The 23,205-nt window shown below is 32.9% G+C and overlaps 4 protein-coding genes across 5 annotated transcripts; all 4 read left to right on the top strand.

Annotated features, from left to right (window-relative positions):
• The first annotated feature begins 671 nt into the window (after window positions 1-671).
• LOC109798821 (U-box domain-containing protein 44) lies at window positions 672-5,031 on the top strand. Its single transcript, XM_020359217.3, has 4 exons — window positions 672-1,212; window positions 1,348-2,090; window positions 2,177-2,477; window positions 3,431-5,031. The coding sequence occupies exons 2-4, from the start codon at window positions 1,359-1,361 to the stop codon at window positions 4,885-4,887; spliced, it is 2,490 nt and encodes an 829-aa protein (XP_020214806.1). The 5' UTR covers window positions 672-1,212; window positions 1,348-1,358; the 3' UTR covers window positions 4,888-5,031.
• Window positions 5,032-5,173: 142 nt separating this feature from the next.
• Window positions 5,174-6,548, top strand: LOC109798822 (carboxylesterase 1). Its single transcript, XM_020359218.3, has one exon. It carries the CDS (start codon window positions 5,330-5,332, stop codon window positions 6,365-6,367), a length of 1,038 nt encoding a protein of 345 aa, XP_020214807.1. The 5' UTR covers window positions 5,174-5,329; the 3' UTR covers window positions 6,368-6,548.
• A 1,527-nt stretch (window positions 6,549-8,075) lies between these two features.
• On the top strand, window positions 8,076-10,184 carry LOC109798568 (V-type proton ATPase subunit E2). Its single transcript, XM_029271419.2, has 7 exons — window positions 8,076-8,213; window positions 8,328-8,459; window positions 8,802-8,902; window positions 9,048-9,204; window positions 9,311-9,513; window positions 9,648-9,747; window positions 9,878-10,184. Exons 2-7 carry the CDS (start codon window positions 8,358-8,360, stop codon window positions 9,899-9,901), a joined length of 687 nt encoding a protein of 228 aa, XP_029127252.1. The 5' UTR covers window positions 8,076-8,213; window positions 8,328-8,357; the 3' UTR covers window positions 9,902-10,184.
• Window positions 10,185-14,376: 4,192 nt separating this feature from the next.
• LOC109798655 (putative nucleolar protein 5-2) lies at window positions 14,377-18,638 on the top strand. 2 transcript variants are annotated; one of them, XM_020359002.3, is made up of 9 exons: window positions 14,377-14,503; window positions 14,769-14,865; window positions 15,249-15,290; window positions 15,410-15,589; window positions 15,685-15,849; window positions 16,829-17,029; window positions 17,247-17,744; window positions 17,818-17,952; window positions 18,025-18,638. In XM_020359002.3, exons 2-9 carry the CDS (start codon window positions 14,788-14,790, stop codon window positions 18,397-18,399), a joined length of 1,674 nt encoding a protein of 557 aa, XP_020214591.1. In that variant the 5' UTR covers window positions 14,377-14,503; window positions 14,769-14,787; the 3' UTR covers window positions 18,400-18,638. The 2 variants fall into 2 exon arrangements, with proteins under 2 accessions (XP_020214591.1, XP_020214590.1); XM_020359001.3 differs by having other exon boundaries at window positions 14,395-14,568.
• The last annotated feature ends 4,567 nt before the right edge of the window (window positions 18,639-23,205 follow it).

The following is a 23,205-nucleotide window of genomic DNA, read 5'->3' as shown; positions in this document are numbered from 1 at the left end:
GTCACATACTAGTAGGCATGGCAATCTAACTCATCTCATGAGTATCCGTCTGAACTCACCCCGATTTAGACGAGAAAATTTGTGTTTAACGAGTTTGGATTCGGGTTCGAATTTTTTCGATTAATAAAATCAGGAGCATGAGCAGGAACAAGGATGTTAATACTTGCACCACAGCTACTCCTGTACCCGTCCCGCTTAATAATATAATTAAAAAATTATTTTAATATATATAAATTAAAATTAAAAATATTTATATATAAAAATTTATATTATTTTACTTTCTTTTATTTTTTTAAAATTCGTTCATATTTATTTTATAAAAAAAAAACCCAGCTGGCATACCTATACACTAGTTTTGTATTACTATCATACATCACAAATAACTATATATGTTAATAGGAGTGTTTATTTTGAGAATTAGAAAAAGGAAAAGAATAAAAAAAATTAAGAGTTAATTAATGATTAAAAAATAATAATTAATGAACACGTGTAAAAGACATGGGACATGGGACATGGGACAAGCCCGCAAAATCAAAAGCTTGTTGGGGCTAAAAGGCCCACAAAGCTAGGAGGAAATTCGCGGTACACATCATTGGGCCTTGTTAGAGCAGCTTGAGAATTCATTGTTTATCACCCCAACTCCCAAGCCAACAGAAGTATCAAACAACACAATCACGTGTAAGGAACTCAGCCTCTCTATACTATTACTAGCTCGTGCATCTAAAATTAACTCTCGAATCTCATGAACAAGCAAGCTCGTCGACAATCCAAGCGAATGAGTTAGTTACATTTTCAAGCACGCACTTAGTAGAAATGGTTCTCTTTCAACGAACCAAAAAACAAAAAGGAAGACGGAGACTCTTGAAGTGTAGAGAGATAGCAACGCGTGAGGAAAAAAGTTAGTTGATTTTGACTTGGTCTTTCTATCCATCCGTAGGAAGAGGAAAAATATGACAACCATATAATTATAACACAATCTTTTATTTTAATGGCTCATGCCAATCTGAGAAGGACTTCTCCTTACTATATTCCAAACTTCAAACTTGAAAAAATTACATATTCAAGACCAACCGTTACAAAAATAAGAAGTGGCTGGTCTTACTCTTTGCTTCTTGCTTTGGATTTCTGAAACTTCTTATCTTTGATCATGTGGGGCCGTAGCTCAAAGTAAGACAATCAGTTTTGTAAGCCATCCTTGCGGTCGCTCTACAGGTTTTATTCACTTTCTTTCTTCTACTGCTTTTGTGCTTTGCTTTCTGTTTCTAATCATTTCTTATTTGTTGTTTATCAATTATAATCTCTTTTATAGCTGAAATAATCTCTTTTTTTCTTCCTTCAAAATTACAGTTGTCATAAATATGAAGGACAAGAGAGACTTGTATGAATTCGTGTCAGAGTTAATAGTTATGGCTGATGAGGTTGCTTCGCTTGCTAAGAATCCTGAAATTGAGATACAGGATGCTTTTACTGAGTTTGCCTTGTTGGTTGAGAAACTTGCATCAATCTTCAGTGATTTGAGAGACAAAAGCACAATCATGGACAAGCCAGCTATTAGAAAGTCATTGGAATCTCTTATGAATGAGCTTGGTCGTGCTAAAACTTTGATCAGAAGCTCCTCTTTGAAAGACCCCGTCAAACGAATTGAGGACATAGCACATGATCTTGGTCGATCACTAGGCATGCTGCTTGTGGCCAGCCATGAAGTGTGCATAGAGTTTAGAGAAAAGATTGGTACATTGCAAAAACAGCTGATGAATGCGAGATTTGGTGGGAATATGAATCTAACTTCAAGTTCAATATCAAGATTTGTCAGTGAAGTGGAAGTGAGAGGGGAAATAGAAGAGGAAATAATTAAAGTTACTAGTGATGATGTTCTACTACAGCTTAAGAATGGTGATGCTGGAGAATTGGCAGTTGCACTTTTAAGATTTAAAAAGTTCATCTGGGATGGAAAACTGGATAGTGGTTTAATTAATGTTGAAGCTGTTGTTTTTGTTCTTTTTAATCGTCTGTGTTCATGTAAGGCAGGCAATAGGTTAACCATCATTCAATTGCTAAGAAGTATTGCTTCGGGAAATGATGAGACAAAGGTACATTTGTCATACACGTTGGTCTAAAGACACTGCACTTCACTTCTAGTTTTTGTTATCTTACATTATGAAATAGTATTATGCAGGAGAAGATGACAAATGTTGAGTTATTATCAGCAGTGGTGAAGTCCCTAACAAGAGACACCGAAGAGAGGAGGGAAGCAGTGGGACTGTTGTTAGAACTATCTGATCTTCCTGTAGTTAGACGGAAGATTGGAAGAATTCAAGGGTGTATTGTTATGTTAGTTTCTATCCTTAATGGAGTTGACCCTGTTGCTTCAAGAAATGCAGCAAAGTTGTTGGATGTTCTATCGAATAATACTCAAAATGCTCTTCATATGGCTGAGGCTGGTTATTTTGGGCCACTAGTGAAGCATTTGAGTGAAGGTGATGCAAAACTTTCCATTAGTTTGCTCTTGATAATGTTAATACAAGTGATTTGAGTAGTATAATTGGTTGATTTTGTAGAAACTGCAAACTTGGCATTTGTTTTTACCTAAGCAGTCCGCTAAAAGTTCTTGGGCATTAATGACAGCTTGTAAATATATTGAGTGCATGTGGAGATGTGGAGGTGTGAGTGTGATAAATGAAAATCATAATATGTAAGGGGTTTATTTAGGATAATATAACTTGCAGTTAGTTCTAAATTTTAATTTAGCCTTACTTTGTTAGTCTAGGCTTTTTTGCATTCAGACATCTAGCACACGTAGGTGTTTCCTTCTATCTAAATGCTATACACATAGACCGATAACAAATTTGTTTTGCATGATAACCAATGTTCAGACCTATGCAATAGCTGGTGTTTACTATTCATTTATCGAAATGTATAAAATGGATTCCAGCTAATTGGTTCAATACTATCATACTGAGAATGTCTTGACTAATTATCAGTCTCTTCAAATGTAAAGGTAATGTTATGTTTATATATGATAATAATTACAATGAGAAATCAAAATTGATCCAGCCAAAAAATAAGGTATTTGACCATCTAAATTCTAAATCTAATATCAACACTGCAAAAAGTGTTTATGATGCTTACTTTCTAATTCAATTGGTAGGAAGTAAACAAAGCCCTGTCAACTGTCATAACTCATAAAAAATGGAACCGACGAAATTTTTAAGTCATGTAACCTATTTGAACTTAAAAGACAGGATTGGCTGTAAATTAAATAAACTAATTCATCAACATTACATTAATCATCGATGTGGCATCATAATAGGCCGATTGCTTTCATCTTTAGTTTGTTATGTGTGTAGTTTATAGATGAGACGAGAACCAGAACTGAAGTAAATTTCTCTGAATTTCTTTTACATGAAAATTTCAACCCGTGATATTGCAGGTTGTGATATGAACAAGATCCTCATGGCAACAGCACTTTCTAGGCTGGTGCTCACTGATCATAGCAAACTTGCCCTTGGACAAGAAGGGGGGGCAATTGAGCCCCTTGTGAAAATGTTCAATTCCGGGAAACTTGAGTCCAAGTTATCAGCTCTAAATGCACTGCAAAACCTTTCCAGCTTGACAGAAAATGTGCAACGTTTGATCGGAACTGGCATTGTAGGATCTCTGCTGCAACTTCTTTTCTCTGTAACATCTGTGCTCATGACTCTGCGTGAGCCTGCATCAGCTATTCTGGCGAGAATTGCGCAGTCAGAAACAGTTCTTGTTAATCAAGGTGTGGCTCAGCAGATGCTCTCACTTTTGAATCTTTCCAGCCCTGTGGTTCAAGGTCATCTATTAGAAGCTCTAAACAGCATTGCTTCCCATCCTTGCGCTTCAAAAGTGAGAAGAAAAATGAAGAAAAAAGGTGCACTTCAGCTAATTTTACCATTTCTGAAAGATACAGAAATTAAAACAAGGAGCAAGGCGTTGCATTTGCTGTATACTCTCTCTGACGATCTAACAGATGAGTTAACTTCACATTTTGATGAAACTCATCTTTTTGACATTGTTGGCATTGTTTCATCATCAACATCAGATAGTGAAAAGGCTGCTGCTGTTGGCATACTGAGTAATCTTCCTGTTAGTGATAAAAAAGTAACAGATGTACTAAAGAGAGCAAATTTGTTGCCTATTTTGATATCCACTATGAATACAGACACAGGAAGTAACTCACCTACAAAAAGTAGCTTCGTGGAGAGTATTGCTGGCGTTGCAATCCGGTTCACAAATTCTTCTGACAAGAAACTACAAATTTTTTCAGCACAACAAGGGGTGATTCCTTTGCTTGTGGCACTGCTCTCAAGAGGTTCATCAATCACAAAATTCAGAGCTGCAACCGCCCTCGCTCAACTGTCAGAGAATTCTCTCTCTCTGAGGACGTGTAGGAAGTCAAGGTGGCTGTGTGTTGCCCCATCAATAGATGCATATTGTGAAGTTCATGATGGCTATTGCTTTGTGAGAAGCACATTTTGTCTGGTCAAGGCTGGTGCTGTTTCTCCCCTTATCCAAATACTGGAAGATAAGGATTGGGAAGCAGTGGAAGCTGCTTTGAATGCCCTTTCCACTCTATTGCAAGACGAAATCTGGGAAGGTGGTGCCAATTGCATAGCCAAACTGTCAGGTGTACAAGCCATTGTAAACATATTAGAAGTAGGAAATGCAAAGGTTCAAGAAAAAGCACTATGGATGTTGGAGAGAATATTCAGGGTAGAAGAACACAGAACGAAATATGGAGAATTGGCTCAGGTGGTTCTCATTGATCTGGCACAGAGGAGTGATTGTAGATTGAGATCAACAGTTGCAAAAGTTTTGGCAGTGCTGGAGCTCCTACTAGTTCAATCAAGTTATTTCTAATACAAAGTTTGAGTCCAATCGGATACAAACTTAGAAAAAATTTCGAATTTTTATTTTCAGTAAAAAAAAAAGTCTAAAAATTTGTTCTAAGTTTGTATCTCTATGATTCATATCATGGCTGGAAATTTATTTTGTGTTCATTCATTTATATTTTTGGTGGTACGTGTGCGTATCTAATCTTATTTTATAAGTATAATCAAATTAAGGTAAAATTAGAATGTCCCTGATTAATTCATGGGGTACCTTATGTAGCCCTGCAAGTTGCTAAAGAGTGGCTTTTTTGTGGACAAAAGATGTGTCAGGATAAGGATAATGTATATGTATGATAGGTGGATCTTGTCTTTAGTTAGTTAATAACTTCTCTCTTCAAATTCATCAATTGTTTCTTCTTCTCCCTCTTCCTCCCAAGCTTCCATCATATCATAGTTTTCAAAAATCAACCATGCCCCTGAAATCTTCAACTGCATTTGCATTTTCCTTAACCTTTTTCCTCTTAATTGCAAATTCACTCACTCTCCAAACCCCATGCTACAAGAACCCTTACAAACAATTCAACCTCATCCTTAACCCAAACGGCACAGTGACGCGCCCAAGCAAACCCCCAGAGAGCCCGCCCGCACTGGATCCCACCCTCCTCGTACTCTCCAAAGACCTCACCATCAACCAATCAAAAGGCACGTGGGCGAGGATCTACCTACCCCGCGAAGCACTGAATCACGCCTCCAAACTCCCCCTTCTAGTTTTCTTCCATGGTGGAGGTTTCATTTTCCTCAGTGCAGCCTCAACCATATTCCACGACTTTTGCTTCAACATGGCGAACGACGTCGTAGCCGTCGTCGCGTCCATCGAGTACCGTCTCGCACCGGAACACAGGCTCCCCGCGGCGTACGAGGATGCCGTGGAGGCGCTGCACTGGATCAAAACCAGCCAAGCCGATGATTGGCTGAGAAGCTACGTCGACTATTCCAATGTTTTTCTCGTGGGGAGTAGTGCCGGGGGAAACATCGCCTACAACGCAGGTCTACGTGCAGCTGCGGGTGATGATCTGGCGCCTGAGATCAAAGGGCTTATATTGGTTCAACCGTTTTTCAGTGGGACCCGCAGGACCGGTTCGGAACTGAGGCTGGCGAATGAACCTCATTTGGCGTTGTGTTACAATGATGCGTTGTGGAAGTTGTCGTTACCCGTTGGGGTTAACCGTGATCACGAGTTTTGCAATCCAACGGCGGGGAATGGTCCTGCCAGATTGGAGATGATCAGACGGCTTGGATGGTGGGTACTGGTTACCGGCTGTGGCGGTGACCCACTTGTGGATCGACAGGTGCAGCTAGTGAGATTGATGCAAAGTAAGGGTGTGAGAGTTGTGGGACATTTTACTCCCGGAGCTTATCATGGGATTCAAGATAGTGAGCCATTAAAGGCAAAGGAGTTATATGGGGTAATCAAAACTTTTATTCATGCTTTGTCTGCTCAACAATAATGCTCTATTTCACACCATTTTTATTTTTATCTTTTTTTCATGTTGGTCAAGTTTGTTGCAGAATATCTCAGTCTTGTTTTGGCTCATTTGCAGTCCCTTGTTTGTTTTTTCAATAAAGAACTTCGAATTTATTTATTGTACAATTTGCAAGCAATAAATTTTTGTTTTTTTTTTTTGTATTTTATTTTTCTTTGCATTATTGGTTGTTCATAATAAGGTAACATGCTTATAATAAATTAATCGTGTGATCGACTTGTGTAGTTGTGTTCAAAGTAAATTAATTCATGAGAAAAATATAGGAAGGTGGTGTTAATTGTTTAGCCAAATTGCCAGGTGTAGAATCTATTGTGAACATGTTAGAAACAGGTGATGTGAAGGTTCAACAAAAAAAAAAAAAACACTGGTGTTTTAGGGTTGCAGAACACGACATGACACAAAGTTTTGGCACATGCTAGTTCAATGAAGATATTTATAATACAAAGTTTATTTTTATGATTTATATTTTCGTTGGTTTGTTATAAGTGAAGAAGAGGAAGCGCTATGAAATTTGGGTGAGTTTATTTTTCATCGTAAAAAAAGTAAAAGTGCACAAAAGTATTTTATTAATGTGATCCAACTATATCAAACTCCATGTGTAATCTAATAACTCCCTCTCCTGATCGATTAACTCGTAGTCTTATATAATAATAAGAGTACCAAATTGTTTAATTCCTCAAAACTTTTTGATTTTGGTCCTCAAACAAAAATTGTAATATTTTAGCTTCTTTAATTTGAAAATAACCACTCAAAATGTTTTAAATAATACTTAAAAAATGATTATAAAAACGTTATGTAAACTATCTTGAAAATTAAAAGTGATGTATTTTCAAAAATTGTAACTAGAATAGGACTAAAAATAATTTTGAAGACTATATCTAAACAAATTTAAGAGAAAAAATATGAGGTAAATATGTTTTATCTCTTAATATACATAAGTCATGGTTACATTCATTTTTTAATGGAATTGAAGTCGTGATTCTTTTTTATAAGTTACTTTATTTTAAAAAAATTAAAATCTACACAATTTTGTAATTAGTGAAAAAAGACTGTGATGAGTAAAAAACCTGAAAATAAAGATTCGATGCATATTATCAAGGTTGACACGTCAATTTTTTTTACTTGGTTTTACTTTCGTTGATGAAGGTAATATACATCATCATGAGAACGTTTCTTATCAATTACATGCATTTTTTATTTACATTTTATAAAAGTGGGCTTTTTTAATAAATTAAAAAAAAAGTGGGCTTTGAAAGTCATTTGATTTGAATAATTCACGTCATCATTAATAAAATAACAGTTTTTCCCTGGTTTATGAAAGTATGAAAGAGATGATGCAAAACTAAAATTACAAAAATGATGTGGAAACTAATGTAGCCGTTCAATTTGTTGTTGAAGAACATTTTTTTTTTGTGGAAAAAAATATATTAGGATAATTATATGATAGGTGGATCTTGTCTTGAGTTAATTTCTTTTCGCTTCAATCTCTTTTGTCCTTGCTTTGCTTGTTCAAAATTCCAAAAATAGGATATATTTGTTTAAGATCCAGTCCTTAAACACACCGAAATCAATGCATTGATGATATATCTCAATTGACTAAACCAATGGATGAAGGCTAATTATCAGCTTTAAGTTTTTTTCCTCTCGTTTTAAAAATTCCACTTGTTATTTATCATATATAACACATATTAAATTAAAACACAATTACTCACGTAAATATAATCTCACAATTGTTTTATAAGGAATCAAACTAGTTACACTTCCATTTCCTTCAAATACTTAGGCTTGGAGAAGACAATTAATTGTATAGGTAACAACTAACAACTGACAAAGACACCACACTTTCTTTTCTATCTCGTTTTTATTATTGATTTTTGAGAAATTACCAATAAATAAATACAAAGATTGTATTCACGTCTTACAGGTTGTGTTGGAAAACAAGTGAAAAGGAAAAATGAAGGACGCAGATGTGTCAAGGCAGATCCAGCAGATGATTAGATTCATCCGCCAAGAGGCTGAGGAAAAAGCTAATGAAATATCTGTTGCTGCTGAAGAGGTATGAAATTAAACGTGTGTTTGCATTCACGTTTGAATCATGAAAAATCACGTTTAACAAGAAACAATGAATAATAACTTTCATGTTAAACGTGATTTTTCACGTTTTAAACGCGAATGCAAACACATACTAATACTTTATATTTTTTAATATTTTGTTGCCTCAATATTGTTATCAATATTAATGTTGTATTTCACATATATATATATATATATATATATATATATATATATATATATATATATATATATATATATATATATATATAGTAATGTCAATAGTGTGATGGTGATGTATACATAGGAAAAATATTATTTGTTATAATACTATGATTCATTGTAGGAATTCAATATTGAGAAATTGCAATTACTTGAAGCTGAAAAAAGAAAGATCAGGCAAGAGTATGATCGAAAAGCCAAGCAAATTGATGTTCGTAGAAAAATGTAAGATTCCATGTTTCATTTTCATGTTATTGGTACTTTGATCGTAAATAGATTATATAAATATTGACCTTGATATTATAAATGTGTACTTCACGTATGAGTTTTGAAAATGTTTTACAAAACTTGTTCATTAATTCATGCACAGTGAATACTCAACGCAACTCAATGCATCTCGGATAAAAGTGCTTCAAGCGCAAGATGATGCAATCAATTCTATGAAGGATGCTGCTAGGAAGGCACTTTTACGTGTCTCAAATGATAAAAAAGTATATAGAAAACTCATTAAAGACATGATTGTTCAGGTATTAATTTGAAGCATTGTGATAACGGTACATCATGTTCCAAATAAACGATGATTGACATGTAACTGTTTATTTAAAAACACAAACACTAAAAAAATTGTTGTAGGGTTTACTACGCTTGAGGGAACCATCTGTACTAATAAGATGCAGAGAAGGTGATCGAAAGATAGTTGAGTCATTGTTAGAGGAAGTAAAAAAAGAATACACAGAGAAATCCAAAGTGCAAGCCCCTAATATCACCCTTGATGATCGTGTTTTCCTCCCACCTCCTCCTAAGAATGGTGCCGTGGATTCCCATGAACCTTCATGGTATCTTCTATCAATTTTAGATACATATACAAATTCATGACAATGTCATATTTCTATGATAGTGTTACCATACATTATACTAACATCTAACTCAGATGACTTGTTTTTTTATGCACATAATTGTTTAACTAAAGCTCTGGAGGAGTAGTGTTGGCCTCAGAGGATGGGAAGATTGTGTTAGAGAACACCCTTGATGCACGTTTGGATGTCATTTTTCGTCAGAAATTGCCTGAGGCATGTTTGATTAAGTCACATTCTAAAGTTCATTCGTTCGTTTAAGTTAGAATTAAAAAAAAAAAATTACATCACTCCATTAAAATGTTATTAAATCAAGACTTACATGTGGTTATTGGTGTCATTGCAGGTAAGGAAGCACCTGTTAAGTTGAATAACGTACTGCAATTTGAATTTTCACTTTATGTTAGCGAATGGAAGAACAAGACATTGTCACCCCTATGAGTATGGTCATAAGCAAATGACCCTCCCTTTTGTTTTTATTTTACATTATTTTATTTTTATCTAAGACCAAAATTTATTTACTTTTTCTTCCTTTTTTTGTTATTTTTAATTTTAATAAGCTATACCAGTGGAAGATATTTCATTAATGCTTCCACTACATTTTATTCTCATCAAACATAAATAAAATAGACAATTTAAACTTTGGCCCGAAATTCTTGCTTTCCACAAGAGTGAAATTTCTTGGCTAGGCGAGGGCTAGCATTTTTTTTATTTTACTTTATTTTATTTTTCTCTGAGATCAAGTTATAATTTCTCATCTTTTTTTTTAATTTTTAATTTTAATAAGCTATATTGGAGGAATAATAAATTCATTTGTTTAAACTTAAAAATAAGTATTTCTAACAAAAACTAGAAAATTGATTATTAAAAAAAAACAAATCTATAAAAAAAATATTTTATTTAAAAACAGACTTTTATAGAAAAATTAAACAAACAAACTCAATATTTGTACATTTTATTCTAGAAAAGTAATAAAATAGATAATTTGAAATTTAGCACAAATTTACAAAAACAGAAAACTATCATAAATGTGGGGTTTCATGGGGTAAAGGCCGGAAATCTTGCTTCTTTTAGTTTTTGTATAGAATATTAACAACAACAAAAAAATCTCTTCGGTATTCATTAATGATATTTTTGGTTCAATAAATAAAATGAAATGAAATAAAACATAAAAAGATTGTAAAATGTGTAACATTAGTTTGAAGGTTGATTATTATGAAAGAAAATAAAATAAAATAAAGTTCATGTTTTTCTTTTCTGTAAAAAGTGAAAAGAAAATTCATGTATAACATCGTACGAATATCCATAATACAAAAACAAATAACCAAAAGTAAGGACAAATTTGTGATATGTATATATATAGCAATTTCTCTCATAGCTTTTGTTTGTTTTGGATGGTTTTAAATTTTTTCAAGTCCCCACGTACATTTACAACATTCGTTCTCTCCTACCATCAAATCAAACGGTTGAACGTATAAACAGTAGGACACGTTTTCATTTTCCCAGATTTTGCATGAATTATAATTACATGCCTATTTTAGAGTTTTAAAAAGTAAAATTGAGTTTGAATTAAGAATTTGTGTATAGATTACTTTTAATTACTTATTTATATTGAAGTGTGGGTATTTATAACTTTGATAACTTCTTATGATAATAGACTCATTTACTTATACTTATATTTGTGACCTATGTGATGTAAAGGGAAGCAAAGTGTGTGAAAAAATTTATGATTTTTTCCCTTTAAAATGGTAAAATCATTATAAAAAAAAAGGTTAAAATATGCTTTTGGTATTTTTATTTTTATTTTAAGATTTAATTTGGTCTCATTTGTTTATAAATGATTTGATTTAATTTTTTAATTTTTGAAAAATATTCAATGTTGTTCTTCTATCAAAATTGACACTAATAAAATTTAACGGAAACACAATATTAACCTTATTTGAAGATTATAAAACCAAGTTATTTTATTTAAAAACAATGAAAATAAATTAAATATTAAAAAAAATATAGGAACCAAAATTAATAATATTTTTATCTAACATTTCGTTTGCCTAGATAAATTTGAAATTTCCTTTGCCTATCTAATATTTTTATAAATATTTAGTTAATTATTATTCATTTTTGTCACTCTAATTTTAAAATATTTATTTTGATCCTCTAATTCAAAAAAAAATGTTCAATATTTTTCTTTTTTCTAAATTATTGTCGTTGCTAGTATGGATTTATCCTAAATCATCATCTTTATCAACCTAAATCATCACCATATATATAATGATCTATATTAAATCACCATCAATATAAAGTAAACTATTATCATAATTTAACATTTAAATTAATTAAGTTATAATTCTCATTTAACATAAGCACACTAGTGTTAAGTTTCAATTATACCTCTTTTTAGACAAAACTTAATGAACAATTCTACTCATCCTTTGAACCACTGCAATATAATTATTCTCTTTTTGATCCATTATGTGTACAGATATAACTAACCCAAATTTAGGTAACAATACCTTAATACACCTCATTTTTGTGCAGGTATTGAGCTAGAGACTTGAGGATTGAAGACCCATAGGATTGGAAATCTAAGAAGCTAAGGAGCAGAGGAGAGTGACTGCGTCGGGCGCAAGATGACCCGCGCCGGGCTTGAGAAGAACAGAGTGCCTCATCTCTGCAAGCCATATATGCGCCGGGCGCGAGACTACCCGCGCTGGGCGTGATCGAGACAGAGAGTACCTGAAACTCTCTGGAAGACATTGTGTCAGGCGTAAAAGGAATTGCGTCGGGCGTGTACTGAGGCATAAATGCTTACCGTCCCTGTAAGGCCCTGCGTCGGGCGCGAAGACTTATGCGTCGGGCGCGAAACCCTAATCTGACTCCCCAAACTCGTATTTTAAGACATTTTTGAGGGTTTCTTCCTCATTCACACATTGGGCGCGTTTTAGGAGATGTGGAAGGGATTCCCGGAGCTTGGAGCCGTTCGTGTGTGGGTCTTTCCTTCGGTTTCTTCATCCTCCCTTCATTTCTATTTTGTATTTACCCTCATTGTTTTGAGTGGTTCTACTCATTTTTTGTGGGGTTAGATGTAACCAACGTATTCTATTGTAATCCTTACGTTTTCAATGATATATATATATATATATATATATATATATATATATGTTGTTCATTCATTGTTGTGTATGTTTCTATTCTTAATGCTTGCTTTTGATTGATTCTCCTTGCATGATATAGGTTCCATTGGGTATTGGAAAATAACTATTGAAACTAGCTTTGAAACAAATGCCTAGTGGGAAATGTATCTAGGAATGGAGCTTGGCCCATTAGTAGTCTTAAACCCTAGCCCGTAATGCGGGTGTAGATATTGGGTACTCAAGGGATTGATATTCAATATCCGCACCTAGGCTCTTGCTCTAAGGGATTAGGTTTGAGTAAACTTATGGGTTGACTAGGCAATGTATGTAACAAGAGATTAAAGATTCATTAGTATAACGTTCGGTGAAATCTGACCCCACAATCTCATAAAAATCATTATACCATTTCTAGCCTTTTCCACTCATAACCAAACAAATTTTATAGTTTAAACATTCCAATAGTCATAACTTTCAATTTACACTTGCATGACAAACTATGAAATTGAAATTATTCTTTAGTCACGAATAGTCAATAAATGCTTATGTTACCTTCTAATCCCTGTGGATACGATAATTTTATTACTTGAACGACCGATATACTTGCCGTGTTTGAGACCGTTGATAGAATTAAACTAATTTACAATTATAACAAAAGTGTTTCAACGGAAATCTCAACAACTAGCCTTTAACTCATCCATGTCCGACATGGCAAAGCCACTCTACTTGTGTTCAAAGTAAACGAGTGAGGGAGTTTTTGTGTACACCACACCTAGTGTCACAAACTCCAAGATTAACATTATTCAAGGAGAAAGTCTCTATTTGATCGACAGGTAACATTACAAAACTCTTATCCAGCGTTGCTCAAGTAAAAAATCACTAACTTGATTATGTCTAACATCACAAATCATACACTCAGCGTCATTAAGTTCGAGTTCTCAAGATAACCAATCTCAATGTCCCTCAACTTTGACATGATAAAGTCAGAGAGTATCTTTCTAACTCATGTTGACGTTAGTTACGCTACCTATTCCACGCTCAACATTAGTGAGACAAAACGTTTTTATGATTTTTTTATGAGATAATTTTTAGAAATCTTTTAACTTCTTATCTAATTTATTTTTTATTTATAAATTAAATTTTAATATTTTTAAATAAGTTATCAATAAAAAAAATAATATTATGTTACAATATAAATTATTTATCAAATAATATATATTTATGTAATTTTAAATATATTTTATATATTTACATATAATATTTATTTTTATATATAATAAATATTTAGCATGTACATTTCTTATATAAAACTAGTGGGTCGAGACACTCCGTACCTCAATTAAAAATAAAATAAAAATAAAAATTAAGTAATAAAAATATAATGATTTAATTGATATTATGATTAATTCATTAATTTCAAGATTTTAAATTTGATAATTTTTTATTTTATTTTTAATTTTTAAAAAATAAAAAGGTATAATAATCAATAAAATGTGAAAACTAAGATAATTACTAAAATGGATATTTCCTTTATATATTAGTATATATATTACTATCTATTTATTTATTTATTTTTAAAATAATTGCTATTCTTTTTGGGTTTTTGAAGGAGAAGGGTGTTATTGGGTCAGGCCGAATGATCTGCAAAGTAAAACTTGGGCTTTGAAGGCAATGATGGTGGCCCATTAATAATAGCATTCTTCCCTATTATATATGATTCATGCCACGGACTAAAATTATTTTGGTGCCGCCTCTTCTCCTTCGAGTTGTAACCTCCCTCTTCAACCCTAGGTTAGGGTTTATGCTGTAAACCCCTTATTTGGGATTGAACTCTAGTTCAGGTTTTTCTCTCCTTCTTTCGTGCCTTTCTTTTCATCTTACGCCGCAGCACCAGCCTCAACATAAGGTTTATGCTTCTCGATTTTTAGATAGCAGTTACCTTTTTGCTTGTCACTTGTGTTTATGCCATGATCAATGCTTTAGTGTAGCGACTCTTCCAGGAAAGGGGTTTTTGCTTTACTGGGTCAATGTTTATAAGTTACATGTGTTTCTTCTTCTTTGGTGCTTGTGATGGCATTAACCGGTTGATGGTGCTTTGTTTTTCAGGTTTGTTGGAGGAGAAAAAATGCTTGTGCTTTTTGAAACTCCTGCGGGATTTGCACTTTTTAAAGTGCTGGATGAGGGGAAACTCTCTAGAGTTGAGGTAGTTATGCTGAAAATATTCTCTACGAATTTCTTCATTTTGTTATGAATATGAAAATTAACTTTGTTGTATGTTGTTTTTGTTAGTCTCGTTATTTTGCTTATGTTAAATGCATTTTCTAGAAATCAATTTCCTGGATCTTAGAATGGCTTGCTTCAACGCGCTATTACTTTAACAAGTTGCAATACATGGGATTATTTACTACAATCCACAAATTTCTTATTTATTTTTTCCGGGTCTTTCTTTTTGCTTACTCTTTCATGTTAGTATTTGAAATTTGGAATGTAATATTTCGCATTATAATGAATAATATAATATTATTCCTTCCTACCTCTCCAAGCTCTGATCTAATTGATTTATTTGACGCCTGGTGCTTTGCACAGGACTTGTGGAAGAACTTTTCCAGCGCGGATACTGCTAGACAGGTTCTCTTTTTTGCATTTCTTCCCACTCCATTGTCTATTATGTATATGCATCTGTTGTCTAATATTAAGTGAACTTTTCTAATTGCTTATGGAGCTAACCCTAACTGATGCAAAATTAGGTGGTCAAATTGAAAGCATTTTCTAAATTTGATAACACTTCAGAAGCTCTAGAGGCAGCTACTTTACTTATTGATGGAAAAGCTAGCAAGGGACTGCGGAAGTTCCTTCGTGCTCATTGTGAAAATGAAACACTTGGTGTTGCTGATTCAAAGCTTGGGAATATGATTAAGGAGAAATTGGTGGGTCAACAAGTTCCCCCTTGAAAATATATGATGACTGTTTACCTTCCACTTACCTAATAGCCAAAGATTATTTATTTTGCTAATCCTTTCAGAAAATCGACTGTATTCACAATAATGCTGTTATGGAGTTAATGAGAGGTGTTAGGAACCAGTTAACTGAACTCATAGCTGGTCTAGCTGTACAAGACATGGCCCCAATGAGCTTGGGTTTATCTCATAGCTTATCCAGATACAAGTTAAAGTTTAGTGCAGAGAAGGTGAAATTTCTGTTGACTTTATGGTTATAAGGAGTTGATGTTATGATTGTACTTGATGCATGTACTTTTTTCTTTTCTGTTTCCCTGGTAAGTATATTGACCTCGCACTGCAGTTTCACCAAAGAAATTATCCCCAAACCTGGTTATTGATTGATATGAATAAAGATATCATGACATTATTTTGAAAGTGGTGTGATGAATTTGGTTTTTGTAACTCCTAATGTGAGTGAAGTAACATATTTTGAATAATTGTTTGTTTTAACTTCTTAGTTATTCTTATTTTTAACATGTATTTGAAATTGATCAATATGCCCCCCCTTTTCAAGTTAAACACTCTTAGATCATGCTTCTTAGGAAGAAAGTATGTTCCTTACCATAGTTATCAATAGGAGTGGCTCTGTGCCACTATAGAAACCTTGGAGCGGAGTGGTTTTGTGTAGCGGCTGGAGCAGGCTAGATTGCAGCAGAGTGGAGCTATCTCTGTCTGGAGCGGCTTACAAAAACATGAAAATATCTTCATTAAATGAGGGTATTTTGCCCTTTCATTCTATTGCTTTTTGCCAGATATCTAAAATTCTTAGATTGCAGTTTTCTCATTGTCTTGTATACTTTCTTTTTTAACTGAGTATCAGTTTCTTTGTGTGTTTTGATCTTTACTTTTAGGAGGTTCAACTGGCTACTTTTTTCATGTCTGAATAACTGATATCAAAGTAGCAGCTTAAGCATTTAACCTTACACAGTTGTTTAAAGTGGGAATGGGATGAATATTTGAACCTTCGGAGGCAGACCATACAAATGATAGTGTCTATTTATTAATCATCTTTCCAAATGTACAAAGTTTGATATGATTTACTTTTGTATTGGCAGTTTGGACCGATTCAATTGATTGTTTAATGATTCTTTTACATTTTGTCTGTTTTTTCCCCTTCCATTTTTTGTGGATAACAACCAATTTTCTGACTTTAACCTTATTTTTTAGGTGGATACCATGATTGTCCAGGCTATTGGTTTACTTGATGATCTTGATAAAGAGTTGAATACCTATGCCATGAGGGTTCGAGAATGGTATGGTTGGCATTTTCCAGAGCTTACCAAAATAATACAGGATAACATCCTATATGCAAGGGCAGTCAAGTTGATGGGTGATCGGGTTAATGCAGCTGGCCTTGATTTCTCTGAGGTAGAATTATTATTTGTCCTTAACATGCTGTCTATGTGTTTTGCACTTTATCTAGCATGTGGTTCACAACTAGATATGGTGTATTCTGGACAATTTAGACAATCTTTAAGTCTTCTACTGATATGTACAATGGTTTTTGGGACAGATGTATTTTTGATGTTTGAATACACTGCTACCTTATATTTTAATATTTCCCTTTAATCCTAAAACATGTCAGATTTTGCCAGAGGAAGTTGAGGCAGAGCTGAAGGAGGCATCTGTGATATCTATGGGAACTGAAATTGGTGAGCTTGATTTGGTAAATATTAGACAACTCTGTGATCAGGTTTTGTCTCTTTCGGAATACAGGGCACAACTCTATGATTATCTTAAGAGTAGGATGAACACCATTGCACCTAATTTGACTGCACTGGTTGGGGAGCTTGTTGGTGCTCGCCTCATTGCTCATGGTGGTAGCTTATTGAATCTTGCGAAGCAGCCTGGTAGTACTGTGCAGATTCTGGGTGCTGAGAAGGCTCTCTTCAGGGCATTGAAGACCAAGCATGCTACCCCTAAGTATGGACTTATATACCATGCATCTTTGATTGGTCAGGCAGCTCCAAAGTTCAAGGGGAAGATTTCTCGGTCACTTGCTGCAAAGTCAGCTTTGGCTATTAGGTGTGATGCACTCGGAGATAGTCAAGATAACTCCATGGGATTGGAGAACAAAGCCAAGGTATTTGCTATATTGTTTTTAGCTATATGCTCCTTGCCTTTTTCTTGCAGACCTTTAACAAGATTTTGTGCAGCTTGAAGCTCGATTGAGGAACCTTGAAGGCAAAGAATTAGGTCGTTTTGCTGGTTCTGCTAAGGGGAAGCCCAAGATAGAAGCATATGACAAGGACAGAAAGAAAGGAGCTGGAGGACTAATAACCCCTGCTAAGGTCTGTTTCTTGCTCCTTTTGGTATTAATTTTAATTTCACCGTGTTTGTGCTCATTGTGATTTTCCTTGCAGGCATATAACCCTTCAGCTGATTCAGTTATTGGGAAAATGGTTAATTCTGCTATGGATACACAAGAGCCATCTATTGGTGATAAAAAGAAACAAAAGAAAGAAAAGAAGGATAAGAAGAAAAAGGAGGAGAAAAATGAAGAGGATGCAACTTTGCAGGCTGATGGAGATGTTGGTGAGGAGCCGGAACCTGAAGTCGTGAAAAAGGATAAGAAAAAGAAAAGGAAGGAATCTACTGAGAATGCTGAGTTGCAGAATGGGAATGACGATTTGAATGCAGGAGAAAAAAAGAAAAAGAGGAAAAAGCATGCAGAGCCAGAAGAATCTCCTGAAATGCCAAGCAAAAAGAAAGGGAAAAAAAAGAAAAATGAGGACTAAAGTGGAATAGCGGTGTAGGCTTTCGGCTAATCAATCTGGTTAAATGACAACCATTTTTGTATACTTCTGGCAGTTCAGTAGTTTGTTTGGTATAATTTTGTTTCCATTTTAATGCCATCTGTAGCTTTATACATCGTTATTATTTTTTAATGGGACATTTTGCCTTTCTGGACTAGTGGACAATTTGATGCAATCGTGGTTGAATGGAAGATGATGGTGCTCTACCCATTGTAATGATATTTTACTCATCTTTTTCTGATCTTACTTGGCATCAGTGACATAAGTGGTGCTAGTCAATCTTTTTTATATGGTTGTTGGTTATGTGCAAGTAGTGAATGTCGTGTAGTAGAATTCATGTTGACAAGAGTATGTTTGGTTTAGCATCTCAAACCACGGTTTAGACAGCTATTTGATGCGATCATTTGAGGAAAAAAACTAGGGGCCAAACTCTGGTTTTAGGTGCTTAACCAAACATGCATTTACTTGTCTGCCAGAATTTTTTCCTTTTCTTGACGTGGTAGCTCGTGATATTTTCCGACTTAGTTCGGTGTCTTATAGAGTTTACGTTGGTTTTTCTTGTTTTGTTGGACTTGTCCGGATCAGTACCGAAATCATGATAAAATGGTCATCGTTTTTATTTCAAATGAAGTTCTTCATGTCCTATATGTTCAAATTTGCTTGGTTCTGTAGATGACGGTGTCAACTAATTTTTTTAAAACTGTTGCGAATGTCAGTTCTTTTTAAAAAATTAAAGGCAGCAATATATGTCATTTGATCACTGAATCACATGCATGCATTTGAAAACCCCAAAAGTAGTTGATTTGGGCGCCGATGGCACCATAAGTATAATGGCTTTCTATTAATCAGACAGAAACTTAATTTGTTAAACACCCCTTGCAATTTCTTGAGGGAGACTGACCAAATTGAATTATCTTTTTCGGTGTGAAACGAGGGCTGGCTTGGCCTGTGAACTTTATTTATTTATTCTTTTGCCAATTATCGTTGATCAAACTACATTCCTGAAATTACATGAAAGCTAAACTAGTCGATTTGTTATTCACGTACATAAAACTCTAATTGTGATTCTTCAGTAAAGGTTTTGCCTCGGTCTCCATGGAGAAACTTTTCCAAATTTGAACTCCAAAGGTGCAATTCTAGAATTTTAATTGGGATTTTTGAATAGGTATTAATAATAGAAGGAAAAAAGAATACCCTAATAATGAGCCGTCAAAGGTAATGAGTAATTGGTATTAATAATAAAATAAAATAGGTTTAATGATGATAAACCGATAGTATGAATTTTATTTTTATCCTATCATTCAATTATAATTTACATAAATAATAAATTTGTTGACTTTTATAATAATTACTTTAAAAATCATACAAACTGTGATTTTTAATTAATTGACTATGTAAAACTTTTTATAATAATCATGCCATTATCAAATCTTTATTTTTAAATCGTTGGAATGATTATTACCATTAAATCGTTGGAACGATTATTATTATTATATATTATTGATTGGTCTTTATTATATATCAGATATTTTATATCTTTATATTGGTTTAAAGATATTTATTGAATCAGTTGTTATTGTGGCTAATAAATATAAGAGTAAAACATTCAAAAATAAAATCGCCTTTATAAAAATATAGATATAACGCAACAGGATTGTAAATTTAGACAGTATGAATCATGCATGTTAATTAGTCTAATCACAGAACATGGTTAGTGGTCTGTAGTGGTCAACTGCCGGTATGAACATGATCCACACTTCAGAGGTGTTTCCACCATGTCAACATAGTGCAAAGTGGAGAACTAAACAAGTACAAAATTAAACATAGTGCACGAGTTAAATATATTAAAATGAACATATTTTTATATTTTCGATCTTATTTTAATGAGTTTATGAAGAAACTTCTAAAATATTTTTTTAATCTCATTTTTATTAACTTTCATGATTAAGTTTATAAATTAATTTATTTAATTAGTATTTCATTAAGTTGTTTACCCAAATATGCTAAATATAGTGCATGATTTATACTTCGCGTATAGAAGAAATCTTCATTTAAAACACTCGCACGTACTACAGCGTCTGGAGTATATGTAATAAGTGTATATATAGTGGAGAGTATTAATATAAGAGTTAATAATAACTATGTAATTTTATATTTATAGTCAAAAATAATTTTGAGAAATCAATCGTTTTATCTGTATATAGTTTTATTGTTTTTATTAATTCTTTTTACCTCCTATCTTGATCCGTCCCATGTATATATATTAATTCCATTCATCTGAAAAAAAAAACCTTAATTATTAATGGGACCTATCATGTTTTTATAGAATATTTTGTTTTTTTTTTGTATATATATATGCGAGGAAAAATAAGTAAAACTATACAAATATGTATAGTACACAATGTTGTAATTAAAACAATACCGAGTTATCCATCAAAAGATAAAAAGTGAGTTATTATAGGCTTTAAATGTTTTTCTTAATATTTTAAAAACAAAATTATTCATTTAAGATAAACTATTTTAAACAACAACTCATTAGTGTGAACTAGTAGCGAAAAGTTTGAATAATTTGTATAAAATCTTAAGTTGAAACATTATTCAGTGTTATCATATATATAAAAAACTAATCTAAATAAAAATTATATGTGTACAAATTATTAGAGTTGCTTAAACTTACTCCAAGTAATAAAAATAAATAAATTGAACAATTCGATCCAAAATAATCAGAGCAATTAATATATGCAATCAATTAACTTTAAGCATATGAGAGAATTCTATCAATAATAAATCATCTAATGTAAAATTATTTAATTTTATTTCAGAGGTGTCAATTTAGTCTTAAGCCTATGACCAACCTAATAACCTAAAACATTTTAATCCTCTTAATGAGAGGGATCAAAAGCTCCTAACCAATACAACTTAGTAAGAAGGTTGAGCCAATGTTTATGGATGTCAACCTATAGAGGTTACCATCAACTTACATGTTATGACTAACTTAGATTTTTTCTCTTCTATTATTTTGAAAATATTTTTAATTGGATTTGACTTCAATCATAAGATCTTTTGTTTTGGTAGAGACACCTTCGACTCAATATTGTTTTGGTCATTTTTGATCTTAATCATAAGATCTTTTACTTGGTCTCAATATGAACATTTTCAACATATGACTTTGGTTTAGATATCTTTGACTCATTTTAGTTAAAACATTTTAAATTTGACTTCAACAAGAAAATCTGTTCCATCTCTCGACGAGGCCATCTTCAGCTTGGCATTAATCATGATATTTTCAACTCAATTTCAACCATAACATCTTAGACTCAATTTTGATCAAAATTTCATCTGAACCTTGACTTGAGCTATTTTTGTTGGGGTATGTTATAGAATCTTATCTACAACAAATAATGTGTTGAATTCAAATTGTTATTAGCCAATGAGTAATAAATTTTGGACACTTCATAATTTTAAACATTCCATCAGCATACTTTTTTTCTCTATGCGAAACTCTTCTTATCAAATCATATTACTTATTATACTTATATTTTTTTTTTCTCTTTTCTTTCTCCTACTTGATGTTCAATGACATTTCAGCTATCCAAATATATTTTTTCAATCTTATTAATAATCTAGTTATTATAAAGAGATAATGATTTACTAATTATCTATTTGGTTACTACTTTTTTTTATTAGAATCTTTTATCCCCTAAACACTTTATAATTTCTAAAACTTCTCACTATGCACGATAAAAAAAAGAAATGCCTATTTTCAAATCCAAAATATTTTTTTTTACTACAACTATTTATCAAAATTTCTTCAAAAAATAAACATATAGAGTGGTGTCTCTTTCTCCGGTGTAATATAAATAGTTCCATATCCATATCGTGAAATATAGAATTTAATTAGGTTCTTAGAGAATAAAAACTGTCTGCCATGTAAAAGACGAAGCAAACAAAAGGGCCAATCAAAGATGATTTTTATGGGCTCCTCACGGACACTAGCTTGGTGTCACTATCATTACAGGGGTTGACAAACGACAATATTGAACACTTTTGAGAAGCATGTACCACTCATCCATTTATCAGTGGCTCCCAATTCCCAAATTTATGAAAGAATTGTTAGCGCATGGCATGAATTCATTCTTGAAGCATCCTCGTGTGAGAATCTCTTGACCTTGTAACACTTTTTTAAGCCGGAAATAAAAAATAAAAAAAAAGGAAAAAAGAAGAAGAAAAGAAACATCAAAAGAAAAAACTTGTCTTTACTTTCTTTTAGTAATATACCTACGTATAGAGAAATTCTTAAGTACACTCACCTTTATATATTATTGTATTGTTGCATCACTTGTGCAAATCACTACATGCCAATATTAAAATTAGTCAAGAACATTAGTTTTATAGTTAAAATGAAATTAATTTAATTAAATATATTTACACAACTCAAGCGACTTAATCTGACTATATACTATCAGAAGAATATATTACTATTTTTTAATATGCAAAAAGAAGAATACGTTACATATAACTTCCATGTATCGTCGTTTGTCTTCATTCTCTTCTCAAAATACCAAAATGGTAATTTACATTTAACCAAGAAATGTTTGGGACAGAACCACTTGCCATGAATAATTTGCTTTAAATTTTTATTGACGGATATATAATAACCTTTAATTGTGACACATAGAATACGATTCTGCAATATCTAGTGCCTGATCGTTGACAGAACTTAAAACAGAGAACTGATGCTTTGGCTTTTCCATGGGCAATAATTATCCCATCTAGTGATATACCAAA

This window comes from Cajanus cajan, chromosome 8 (genome assembly GCF_000230855.2).
Source record: "Cajanus cajan strain Asha chromosome 8, NIPB_CcT2T_4, whole genome shotgun sequence".
NCBI lineage: Eukaryota > Viridiplantae > Streptophyta > Magnoliopsida > Fabales > Fabaceae > Cajanus > Cajanus cajan.
This window is presented reverse-complemented; position numbering and strand designations above follow the sequence as displayed.

Coding starts and splice junctions, on each gene's coding strand:
- LOC109798655 (XM_020359002.3), top strand. CDS start 14,788: ATGCTTGTGCTTTTTGAAACTCCTGCGGGATTTGCACTTTTTAAAGTG. Junction 15,850..16,828: donor TAAAGTTTAGTGCAGAGAAG/GTGAAATTTCTG, acceptor CTTATTTTTTAG/GTGGATACCATGATTGTCCA. Junction 17,030..17,246: donor CTGGCCTTGATTTCTCTGAG/GTAGAATTATTA, acceptor AAAACATGTCAG/ATTTTGCCAGAGGAAGTTGA.
- LOC109798822 (XM_020359218.3), top strand. CDS start 5,330: ATGCCCCTGAAATCTTCAACTGCATTTGCATTTTCCTTAACCTTTTTC.
- LOC109798568 (XM_029271419.2), top strand. CDS start 8,358: ATGAAGGACGCAGATGTGTCAAGGCAGATCCAGCAGATGATTAGATTC. Junction 8,903..9,047: donor ATTGATGTTCGTAGAAAAAT/GTAAGATTCCAT, acceptor ATTCATGCACAG/TGAATACTCAACGCAACTCA. Junction 9,748..9,877: donor TTCGTCAGAAATTGCCTGAG/GCATGTTTGATT, acceptor GTGTCATTGCAG/GTAAGGAAGCACCTGTTAAG.
- LOC109798821 (XM_020359217.3), top strand. CDS start 1,359: ATGAAGGACAAGAGAGACTTGTATGAATTCGTGTCAGAGTTAATAGTT. Junction 2,091..2,176: donor CGGGAAATGATGAGACAAAG/GTACATTTGTCA, acceptor AGTATTATGCAG/GAGAAGATGACAAATGTTGA. Junction 2,478..3,430: donor AGTGAAGCATTTGAGTGAAG/GTGATGCAAAAC, acceptor GTGATATTGCAG/GTTGTGATATGAACAAGATC.